The sequence below is a fragment of the Phyllostomus discolor genome, chromosome 13, assembly GCF_004126475.2.
Source record: "Phyllostomus discolor isolate MPI-MPIP mPhyDis1 chromosome 13, mPhyDis1.pri.v3, whole genome shotgun sequence".
Classification (NCBI taxonomy): Eukaryota; Metazoa; Chordata; class Mammalia; order Chiroptera; family Phyllostomidae; genus Phyllostomus; species Phyllostomus discolor.
The window spans coordinates 56,327,724-56,339,862 of NC_040915.2; the positions used below are offsets into that span (position 1 = coordinate 56,327,724).

Consider the following 12,139-nt stretch of genomic DNA (forward strand, 5'->3'; position numbering starts at 1 on the left):
GTTTGGGCAGCAGAGTCCAAGTTGAGACTCTTGAGAGGGGTTAAGAGCCAGAAAAGGTGGGGTTTCCAAAGACCCTTCTGGGCCTTCAGTCTGCCTGTCCACCCTAAAACAAGCAAAATCACCCTCCGCCTGGCCATTCTGGGAGCCCCGAGTCTGTGATGCTTGAGGAGTTTGATGGTTTCCAAAGGGGTAGTTCGTATTCTGTTCCTCCAGCCTTTCATGTTCCTCTCCTGCTTCTTAAAGTAAGCACATCTAACCAGGAGCATCTCTTCTCCTTTAGCTAAACCAGGGCTCGGAAGACCCGCTCAAAAGGCCAGTGGTGTATGTGAAGGGCGCAGACGCCATCAAGCTGATGAACATCGTCAACAAGCAGAAAGTGGCTCGAGCAAGGATCCAGCACCGTCCCCCTCGAGTGAGCCCCCACCCCGGCCGGCCGAACCCCATGCCTTCCCAGATGCTGCCTGAGCCTTTGTTCCCTTTGGGCTTTGGCTCTGGTCTTCTTTCTGATCAAATGCTGATGGCACCCCAGGTTCCTGTAGGTTCAGGTCAGATACATGGCTGGAAGCCAGGGAGAGATTTCACCCATATCCCTTTAGCAGGGATTTGAAAAGTCTTACTAGAAGTAGATGATGATCCATGCCAAGATCTCTCTGGTCTCTTCCACCTGGCGTTGTTTCTTGGGAACCTCTTTGTTCTCTTCTGTCCCATCCCTCACTGAAAACCTAACTGAGGAGGATCGAAGGGAAGGAATACCCAGCACTGGGCTTCCCGAGTCTCCTCCTTCCATGAGACCCCAGACTAGAGGGGAAAAGCCAGTACTTCCTTCGTCTTGTAGGGTCAATGGCATTGTTAAAACCTCCTAACTGATCCTTGATTCTGGAAAAGTTAGCTTTTGGCTGAAGTTCATGACTTCCAGGTGGTTAATGAATAGTGCTTAAGGCTTCTCTTAAGTGGGTTGAAGGGACCCTGCTGACCATGAGCTCTTATCTGGCGTCTTCTGCCCAAAGCTCAGGCTGAAGATTCAAGGAACCTGGGACAGGTGCCCCATATAGGGTGTGTCCCCTCATAAGTATTGGGGTATTCACATCTAGGATGATCCTTTTGCGTGCACATAACATGTGCATCCCTACAGCAGTTAGCAAAACTCTGTTCCTGCTGGCTGAAGGCATGGCCTAGGTGAGGTGCCTTCAAGGTCTTGGAGGCGGTGAGCCATGGGGAAAAGGTATGAAGTCAAACTAGAGGGAGTTTGCAGAAGAACCGACATGCTGGCTCACTTTTAAAGGAAAAAAAAGAACACTTTGGTAAATATGACTCATTATAGTGGAAGCTGATATTTGTGGAAGCAGCGTACAATTTTCTGAGTTGTTGTAAACCGTTAATTATATGGTTAGTAATCACTGTTCCCTCAAAACATGACACTCATTCCTTTGTCCCCAAAATGTGATATTTGTGTTTATTTGGAAGGGCCTCTCCTACTGGTAATAGCGAACTTTGCACTATTCCACAGGGAGCTCAGGCTTTCTGAACTGACTTCTCTCAGCTGTTAGGAGACCTGGCTGAGACCGCTGCAGGCTTCCCCCGGGCCACACTGGAGGGCGCTACCTGGGCCTGAATAGCGCAGAGCGTGCATGTTAGCAGAACCCCAGGTGTTCCTGCAGACAAGGGGACGGGCACTCCAGCCGTCCCACGCTTATCCTAACCTCGGCCAACACAGCCCGTGTGCGGATCCCTAGGCTGAATGAGCTGTGACTCACTGTGTCTCCGTTCTGTTCCAGCAACCCACGGAATACTTCGACATGGGGATTTTCCTGGCTTTCTTTGTCGTGGTCTCCTTGGTCTGCCTCATCCTCCTTGTCAAAATCAAGCTGAAACAGCGACGCAGTCAGGTAACACCTCAGAGCAGCCTGTGAGCGCCAATGCCAGCTGCCTTGCCGTTGGTGAAAATCAGGGCTGTGCCCAGCGACCTAGAAACAGCAAAGATGGAGAAAAACTAGAACAAAGCTTATAGCACTGTGACTTTCTTCTCTGTTCTAAAAGGTCTAGTCCTACAAAAGCTGAACCTTGAGGGTGTTGCCAGCCAGGTGTTTTTCCAAAGAAATGCTTAAATGTTAATATGGAACCCTGAGCCCTTGGTCTGGGGACCAGCAGCATCAGTATCCCCTGGAAGCTCGGTGGAACTGCAGAATCTCAGGTCCCGCCACAGGCCTGCTGAATCTAATTCTGCATCTTCCGGGGATCTGAGGGTGGAGGGTGAAGAGAGGATAAGCGGGAATCTGGACCCTAGAGTGGGTAGCCGGGGGGATGTCTCAGGAGAGTGGTGGTGGACCTTGGCAGGCAGTCTGTTGAGAGGAGAATTGCCCAGGTCTCAGAAGGGTTGAATGGCCGTCACCAGTAAAACAGTGGCTGGCGTTTGTCCAGCACACCTGATCTGCCAGGTGCTGAGCCCTTGAGCACAAGCTCCCGTTTGTCCTCAGAACTTTCTTCAAGGTAAAGAGGAGGAACCCTTGGAATAGAGCAGAGTCTTGCAGAGTTGGCCAAGTAATTGAAGTAGACCCCTGCTGGTCCTGCCACTTGGGAAAAGCCTGGGTTGATGTCATGGACACTCAGGGCACCTCTGTGCTGTGGCCGTTGGAATTTTTGGTGATTTCCCAAAAGTCTGTTCTGGCCTGGTAGAGACCAGCGTTTGTTTGCCTGCCCTGATCTATCGAGTGTGAGGGCCTGGGGTGACTGCCACTGCTAGTGTGCGCCAGACCCTAACGTGGACCACGTCCTGCCACACAGAATTCCATGAACAGGCTGGCTGTGCAGGCTCTGGAGAAGATGGAGACCAGAAAGTTCAACTCCAAGAACAAGGGGCGCCGGGAGGGGAGCTGTGGGGCCCTGGACACACTCAGCAGCAGCTCCACGTCCGACTGTGCCATCTGCCTTGAGAAGTACATCGACGGAGAGGTAACAGCAGAGGCCGGGCCCGCCCTGGGAGGGGTGGGGGGGGTGGGTCAGCAGAGGAGCACGGGACTTAGAAGGCAGGGCCCTGTGTCCTTCTCCCGCAGCTTTGCGGGAGCAGAGGGACCAAGCCCTGTGTACAAAGGAGATCCCCTTAGGTCTCAAGGGGATGGCCTGAGACATTCTAGCTGCTATTTGCCTCTGCGAGAGGGTGGCCACAGTACAGAGGCACTCTCTCCAGAGGACCCAGCTGAATGTAGGTGATTTTAGAAGCTGATCAGAAATATGGGGGATGCCAGAAAATGTCTGGTTTTGAGAACATTCTCACCTGTTGACTTAATTTTAGAATTGTTCTTCCAAAAAGTCTGAGACCTGACTTGGTACAAACCTCCCCTAGAAAGCTGGGTGGGACATTGGGTGGTTTTACTTATAAAGAATCAAGGGATGTGATATCCCCTTTCATCCGTCTAGCTTTTTATTTTGAAAATTTCAAACCTTCAGAAGAGCTCTCTGAGCCATACAGTGAATTTTGTATCATCCACCTAGAATCACCGTTGTTAACTTTCTGCCGTGTCTGCTTAACCCCTTTCCAGACAGAGGCACGTGCACCTGCACTTGTGGGGCAGGAACCACTTCAGAATTAGTTGCAGACATGTGACGCCCCTTTAATGAAAGTATTTCATGGCTGTGTAGACTATTGGATGAAAATGAGTTTTTGCAGAGGCATTTGCATCAATAGGGTCTTGCATGGTCTCTAAGTGCAGACTCCTGGGCTCTAATCCTGGCCCGGGTGGGTTCTAGCTTTGGGATCTTGGGCAGGTGACTTCATTTCCTGTGCCTGTGCTTGTGACATGGGCCCAAGACCAATCTGTGTCCCATGTGACTGCAGGGTTACATGAGAAAATACAGTTAGAACTCTTGCCAAGGTCAGGCTCAGTGGTAGTTATTCGTTTGAATATTATTGTATTGAGCTGGTCAGAGAATGGAAAAACAAAGTAAAATTAGCAAATTTGGATGGTGCTTAGGCTCAGGAACTCCAGAGGTGGTTCTGCCTAAGAAAGCCCCATCACCTCCTCTCCGCATAGGCTGCTTTATTACAAACCACATGCCCCAGGTGAGTGAGTGTTCAGGGTCTGGCAAAGGAGAGGACAGGAGAGCTTTGCCCCTTTGCTTCCCCCACCTGTCAGTCCCAAGTCCCAGGCCCCTTCCTTTCTACTCCTCCCCATTGGAGTACACGTAGGCAGCCACCATCCCAGAGATGCAGAAGGTCCCGGGATGTACCAGCCCTCTCCTCACACTTCCAGGCTGCTTGTCTGCATCAGCACGTGACCTTGGCCTTCCCTCAGGTGCAGCATGAGCGTGCCATCCTCCGGCGACCAGAAAGGAGACTGCTTCTCTGTGCTTCCTCTCCTACCACTGAGGGCCATGGGTGGGCTGGCCAGTGGCCTGTTTGCTTCTCCCAAGAACCGATGTGTGGGCTCTGACCCCAGGGAATGGAGCCCGCCTGCAGCTAGAGGTGGAGAAGGTAGAGGAGGTGGGGAGGAAGCCTCCAGGTACTGGCAGGGTGAGCAGGGCTCCTCGGTACATGCGGGGCTCCACAGGAAGGAGCGGATGCAGGGCTGAAGGCAGAGCTGCCCCTGCCCGGCCCTTCCCTTCAGGCTGCGTGTCTTCCCTCCCTTCCCAGGAGCTGCGGGTTATCCCCTGTGCTCACCGCTTTCACAGGAAGTGCGTTGACCCTTGGCTGCTGCAGCACCACACCTGCCCCCACTGTCGGCACAACATCATAGGTAATCGTCACCCGCCTCTGTTGTTGCTGAGGAGTCACTGTCCCTACCAAGTGCCTAGCAACAGCGTAACCTGCGTCGCCATCTGGACTTGGAGGTGTGGGCGCTCAGGTGGTGGAAGTCACCAGGCCTCCAAACTCAGGCGAGCCTGTTGTGAAGAATGGCCCTGAGTTCGAGTTTTGGCTTTCACTTGAACCAGTGTCCCGGCCTGCCCAGGCCCTAGGCCCACTGTCCCTGTGAAGGGAATGACGGGAGCGATGCTGGCCCAAGCCCAGGACTGGGGAGATGTTCCCGGGCCGCAGGAGACGGTGACTGCGGGGCAGGGCTGTGCTGCTGCTCCAGCGACACTGGGTGTTGGATGAGGGGCTGGAACGTGGGGTGCACTCCAGGTCGCTGTGTGTCCGTGAGGGCAGTGCCTTCCATCTTGGTTGCCCTGTTCTCTGCAAACTCTGGCGGTGCCTTTGTCAGGCAGAGCAGCAGGGACATGGGAGATCAGCCCTGACAGGAGTGACCACCTTTCAGACAGAGAAGCGGGTCAGCCTCTGCGGGCACAGCCAAGTTCGGGGACAGCATGCAGCAGGGCAGGGCCACGAGCCTGGGCACCCTGCTGCTTCGGTCGTTGCCCTGATTTGTCTGTCTGTCTAGCCCCTGGCACCCATGTGCTCAGCCCTGCTGACTTTGTTTCCTCTGCCTCCCCCCAGAACAAAAGGGAAACCCAGGCACCGTGTGCGTGGAAACCAGCAACCTCGCACGCAGCCGGCAGCAGAGGGTGATCCTGCCGGTGCACTACCCCGGCCGCGTGCACAGGACCAACGCCGTCCCAGCCTACCCTACGAGGACGAGCATGGACTCCCACGGGAACCCTGTCACCCTGCTGACCATGGACCGGCATGGGGAGCAGAGCCTCTACTCACCACAGACCCCCACCTACATCCGAGGCTACCCACCCCTCCACCAGGACCATACCCTGGCCCCTCACCGCTGTGGCCTGGAGCACCGGGCCTACTCACCAGCCCACCCTTTCCGCAGGCCCAAGTTCAGTGGCCGCAGCTTCTCCAAGGCAGCTTGCTTCTCCCAGTATGAGACCATGTACCAACACTACTACTTCCAGGGCCTCAGCTACCCCGAGCAGGAGGGTCAGGCCCCACCCAGCCTCGTTCCCAGGGGCCCGGCCCGTGCCTTTCCCCCAAGTGGCAGTAGCAGTCTGCTCTTCCCCACCTCGGTGCACATGGCCCCACCCTCCCACCTGGAGAGTGGCAGCACGTCCAGCTTCAGCTGCTACCATGGCCACCGTTCGGTGTGCAGTGGCTACCTGGCAGACTGCCCGGGCAGCGACAGCAGCAGCAGCAGCAGCTCCGGCCAGTGCCACTGCTCTTCCAGCGACTCGGTGGTGGACTGCACTGAGGTCAGCAACCAGGGCGTGTATGGGAGCTGCTCCACCTTCCGCAGCTCCCTCAGCAGCGACTACGACCCCTTCATCTACCGCAGCCGGAGCCCCTGTCGCACCAGTGACGTGGGGAGCTCGGGCGGCTCAGGCCGGGGGCCTGTCGTGCACCTCGAGGGCTCCCCGCCACCCGAGGAGCTCCCGGCAGCCCACAGTCAAGGTGCTGGGCGGGGAGAGCCTTGGCCGGGCCCTGCCTCTTCCTCGGGGGACCAGCTGTCCACCTGCAGCCTGGAGATGAACTATAGCAGCAACTCCTCCCTGGAGCACAGGGGGCCCAACAGCTCTACCTCAGACGTGGGGCTCGAGGCTTCTGGGGCCGCCCCAGACCTCAGGAGGACCTGGAAGGGGGGCCATGAGGGGCCATCATGTGCCTGCTGCTGCGAGCCCCAGCCCTCCGCACTGGAGCCCAGCATGGGAGCGGCCCAGGGCAGCACCTTGTTCCTGGGCCCTCCGCTCTGTGAGGGCTGCGGCCCCGCAGGCTTGGAGTCCCTGCCAGGGAGCTCCCAGGGCCTGTACCGCCTTCACCCAGACCATTTGCCCAGGACAGATGGGGTGAAATATGAGGGCCTGCCCTGCTGCTTCTATGAAGAGAAGCAGGTGGCCCATGGCGGCAGAGGGGGCGGCGGCTGCTACACTGAGGACTGCTCAGTGAGCGTGCAGTACACGCTTGCCCAGGAGTCCCCGCCCAGCTGCCACCCTGGGACCCGGGACTTGAGCCAGCGCATCCCCATCATTCCGGAGGATGTGGACTGTGACTTGGGCCTGCCCTCGGATTGCCAAGGGACCCACAGCCTCAGCCCCTGGGGTGGGACGCTGGGCCCCGATGCCCTAAAGCCCCACAGGGGCCTGGGAGGAGCCCAGGAAGAAGAGCGGGCCCTGTGCCGCCAGCCCAGGGCGCCACTGCTTCCTGGCTGCCCTCAGGAGGAGGCGGGGCCTGCCAGGGCCAGCTTCCACGGTGCCTCCCAGGACACTCAGGAGTCCAGTGCCACAGCCACTGAGGCTGCAGGTGAGAGCAGGTGACAGTAGGGCAGAGTCTGGGTCGTCCTCTCTCCACGGTCATTTTCTAAGAGACTCCCTTTGCGCCATTGACTTTAAACACCACCTGGACCCGACGACTTCTGATGTCGTTCCCTGGCTCGCCCCTTCCTCTGAGTTCCAGACCCATTGCACCCCTGGCTTCCGTGATTCCCGCCCCCCACCCCAGACGCCACACACCCCAGCCTGTCACGTCCACAACATCCTCTCGGGCTCCTCCCACTGTGCTGTCCTTCTCCGAGGCAGGGAGCTCAGTAGCCCCGGCCCCATTTGCCCTTGAGCTCGCCCTGCCCCTCACACTTGTGTTCTGGGCTTCTCAACCCATCTGAGAATTATCCAGAAAGCTGAATTCCCAGAAAAATGAAACTTAGGAAAAGACACGTCTAATCCAAGTCCAGAATTCTTGTTACTGGGCTCAGCAGACATTGTCAGATTGCTGTCAAGTTGCTAAACATTGTCGCTGTGATGAATGGTGCATCCCAGCACCTCTGGGTAGCACTGTGACGAGTCCCACCTCCAGTGAGTACCTGTACTGACCTGTCACCCCCACCCGCCTCTGTGTCCTCTGTGTGGCTCACTTCCACTCCCCAGGGTGAAGGCAGTAGCCTGGCTGGTCTCCTGTCACTGGTCTTGCCTTCCATTCCACATGGGAGCCAGAGTAGTCTTTTTAAAACAGAAGTCTACGTCTTTTCACTAGAGAACCCTTCAGTGACTTGCCGTGACCTTTAGAACTTTGCAAACGTAGCCCCCTGTGGCCTCCATCCTGTTCCTCCAGCTCACTCCAGCCTCCAGACCTCTGCTGCCTCTCTCCCCCAGAGCTCAGCCTAAATGACTCCCTGCCGCTGCCTCCGAGGTTGCCCTCACCCTCTGTTTCCTTCCCAGGTTTCCACAACCTGGAATCACTTTGTTTAGAGGTCTCTAAGCTGAGGGTGTGCAGGGGAGGTCTTCTCTCCTGCTCTTCCCAGTGCCTGATGCACATCTTCTGCACATTGTGTTTTCAAGCTACCTAAGGGCTTCTAGAAGGTTCTCTAGGTCCGGATGAGGGAGGCTGGCTCTGTAGGAGGCACCTGTGCTCTCAGCACAGAATGAGGAGCTCTGCTTAAGCCTTTCACCGTATGTACAGTTTGTCCAGCGCTGGGACCTGTCACTTCCCGAGAGCCTGCCACATGCTGGGGATGGGTACCCCGGTCCCTGTGCATGGTCCCCAACGCCTGTGGTGCTGTGCCGGCTCCTCCCTGATGACTCTTCTCTCTCCCCCAGGACCGAGATCTCGGCCAGCAGCCAGCGGGGGCACAGGAGCCTGAGCCCAGAAAGAACTCTGTGGAAACAGGAACTGTACAGAGACTCCAAACTCTGACTGCCTTCAGAAAAAAGAAAGAAAAAGAAAAATTTTTTTAGCTTTGACAAACACACAAAAGTGGTAATAAAGAGAGCCCTCCTTCTCAACCCAAAATGTGAGCCCCCTGGGGCAACCCCCCATCCCATTAACAAACCAACAGACAAAATTCTCTCTGAGTCTTTGCCTTTTTTGATAACATGTTATTCTTCTGTTTTGTAAAGTGTGTATGTGCTTGGGGTTCCGAGGTGTGTGGGATTGAGTTCTCGGCTTTGTTTTTTAAGATATTATATGTAAATGTAAAAAGTTATTTAAATATATATTTTAAAGAACCCTAACTGCCAACTTTTGCTGAAAAAAAGAAATCACTGCTGCATTAATTGAACCACATCATGTGTAGATACTGTTGTCTCCCTGGAGGGAGCTCAGGCCTTTGAAAAGCTCAGGGCTACACCTGCCTTAGAAAATGAACCAGAAACTTGAAGTAAAGCTAGTCGATATGGGTACAAACTCTGAGGAACAATGCAATGCTGCCTCTTTCTCATGGCCGATCCCAACGTACAAAATTTCAGGTCTTCTCAGAAGCCATGCTTCTCCAGCCCACACCTGTGGGCAGCTGACGGACACAGCTAGGAATAGGGTAGGAGGCCTCCAGCACCGGGGAGCTGGGGACAAGCGATTGCTTCGGAAGTCTCTGGGTGACAGGGACAGTTCTGCCCAGTGTCCTCAGTCTGGTCCCTGGAATCGTCCTAAGGCAAAGGAGAGGGTTCCCAGTCATGATCGTGGGCTTCCTGCCACAGGCTGCAGAAGTGGTCCGATGGGGTGGATGGGGACAGACACTCAGGAGGAATGCAGTTTGCAGCTTTGGTGTTGGAGGGACTGGGGGCCGAGGGCGCGCTGGAGCTGCTGCATCCTCGAGCTGCCTTCCTGGGGGCACGTGGCCAGGACCCATCGGGTCGGCACCGAGCTCCCTTTGAACGATACATTTCCGGTCCCATTTCCCACGGAAGCACTGCTTCAGGGGTCTTCGGCGCTCCGCTCCCGCTGAAGTTGCTCATCTCGCCCGCGCACGTCTACTATCCCTTGTTCCTAATGCACTATTACGTGTTGATTCTCCATGAGACAGAGGGAGACTATCAGATAGTTTAGACCCAGAGGGCAAGTTTTTGTATATGTTTCCAGCCTTTGGTGGGGGTTTTTTTTTATTTTTTGTTTTGTTTTTGAGAGAGGGAGAGTTTAAAAACCCAAACCATTTTTTAAAGATGTTTCCATTGTAAAAGGGAGAATCTATTTAAAGGTATTTCAGATCAGGGATTGCCATCCTTTCTGTCCGATGTATTTCTTGTTCTCAAAGAAGAAACTAAACACATTAGCCCCATGTTTACTAACTCTTCCGGTCGTTTCTGTCCATTCAGATAATGTGGCGCCACCTGAAAAGCTCCTCTTTGTGAAACAGGAGCCTTGGGAGCTGGTCCCCTGTAGGTGGCGAGATAGAGACCGCCCCAGGTTGCCAGGAGACTGTACTCACTCTTCTCCAGTCAGGCTCCAGGGTAGTCAGCCCAGGGTCCAGACCGGAACTTTGTGAATGAGACTCTCACTGTATCGGAATTCTTTTTTCTTAAAAAACCGCAGCCTGTGATGAGGAAATTGAGTCAACTCTAGCCAGGATTTGACAGAAGGAAATTCCAGTGTCAGATGATTGAGCCATTTGCCATTTAGGAACTCACCCACTCGCCATTTGGTAAGATTTGCCCTCCAGCCTCGAAGGCGCAGTCCCTGGGGGGTTGCTCCCCCAGGGCCCGTGCCCAGCACACCTGTTGGCGAGGGTGTGAGAAGCGCCTACGCTGTCGACATGTGATCTGGGCTGCCTTTATTTCTCGGACCAGATCTAAGTAGCAGCTGCTAAGGACGACAGCTTGCATTACGTAGTTTTGGGGAAGGGGGGTCGGGGGTATGGCTTTTAACATGAACTGCAAAAAGTGGCTTCTCATTGTTGAGATTTTTTTTGTTTGTGGTTTTTGTTTGTTTTTAATACCTTTGATTGCATATTACCTTCCTTCCCTGAAACCATCCCCCTGACGTAGCTTTCCTTAGCCCTACCTGGAAAACCACTCCTCAGCCGCCTTAATGAATCAATGAGTAGAGAATGTGGCTTCGACTGGGCTTATTAAAATGAATGTGTCCAATCTTCACTTGAAAGAGCAATAACTACAGATGGCAAAAGAAGCACATTTTAATATTGGTAGTTTACAGGGTGATAGCAACAGAAAAATGAAAAGTCAAAACTTTAACCATCAGCCACTGTCTTTAATTTGTGGCTGACTGACTTATCCGACAGGGAGGTCCCCAGGATACAGTAAGCAACTCTACTATCGCCTCACCATTGAAATCGAAAGAAACACCTTCTGTGGAGTTGTAAGACTGCAAGGATGACACGTACCTTTTTTAGGGACCTCTCAGAGCTCTGTGGGGCTTATATAGCTGTGGAAACTGGGAGCATCACATTTTCCGTGGAGAATCCCCACCCCCAGCCCAGAGTAGGACTATTGGGTGTGGTTCACAGCCTAGCCCTCTCCGGGGACAGCAAGCAAACTAAAGAGCGCTCGAACCAGGTCACGTGGCGGGGAGGGGAATTCTTCCTCTTTGGTACCTCTCTGGAGACACAGCCCCAGGATGCTGGCTTTAACTCGGCCCCTTCCCCCGACCCCACCCCCACCCCCCTGCAACCCAGGCCCTTCTCTAAAGCCCCATCTGGTGCCCCACTGCTCAGACGCTCCCTTTTGTGCTGCTAGTTTCTACTCAAGTTCGTGCAGGACGAATGCTTTGAAAAGGAGGTCTAAAAAATAATTACTAATCAAGAGTATTATTTTTTAAGCAGAACTGCCTTTTTCTATTCTTTATATAAACTATTGTGTTGGTCTAACAAGGCACTATTTTAAAATGTTTTTTAAAATTTTCTCCCAGAGCACTTAAAAGATATTTTGTAAAGACTTTGCTGTAAAGATTTTGTAAGAAAATGGTCTAAGGGCTCCTTCTCCAACATTACCATTTAAAAAAAAATGTTTTAAAGGCTAGAAAACAACTTATGTATATTCTGTATATGTATAGCAGCACATTTCATTTATGGAAATATGTTCTCAGAATATTTATTTACTAATATATTTATCTTAAGCCATGTCTTATGTTGAAAGTGTGACATTGTTGGAATAATCATTGAAAATGACTAACATGAGGCCCTGTAAATACATGATAATTGCACACAGATTTTACATTTTTGCCGACCAAAAAAAAAATGATTTAAAACAAGTTGTAGTCTTCTATGGTTTTGTAACAAATTGTACAAATGACTGTAAAAAAAATACAATTTTATCAAGTACCTGTTGTGTGTCATCATTACTCTGTTTGGTAAGGGTCCACACGCTCCCCAGGGGAGAACATGGCATGAAGCGGTGCCTCACAGCTCGCCCATGGGGGCCGCTGTGCGACTTCCTCTCGGGGTGACGGGGAGTTCACGGTGCTGGGGATTTAGATGGCGTCACGAGAGAACCTCCAGTAGACAGTGTGTGGGATTATGCCCTTGAGGTGATGATAGTTTTT

At 53.4% G+C, this 12,139-nt stretch overlaps 1 protein-coding gene across 1 annotated transcript in view; it reads left to right on the forward strand.

Moving 5' to 3' along the window:
* The window catches only part of ZNRF3 (zinc and ring finger 3), a 139,920-nt gene extending 128,085 nt beyond the window's left edge, over positions 1-11,835 (forward strand). Inside the window, exons 4-9 of the mRNA XM_028527608.2 lie at positions 281-412; positions 1,776-1,886; positions 2,782-2,949; positions 4,628-4,730; positions 5,429-7,177; positions 8,467-11,835. Coding sequence (XP_028383409.1) covers positions 281-412; positions 1,776-1,886; positions 2,782-2,949; positions 4,628-4,730; positions 5,429-7,177; positions 8,467-8,510 — 2,307 coding nt within the window. The 3' untranslated portion in view covers positions 8,511-11,835. The remainder of the gene's footprint in view (positions 1-280; positions 413-1,775; positions 1,887-2,781; positions 2,950-4,627; positions 4,731-5,428; positions 7,178-8,466) is intronic.
* Positions 11,836-12,139: the final 304 nt, after the last annotated feature.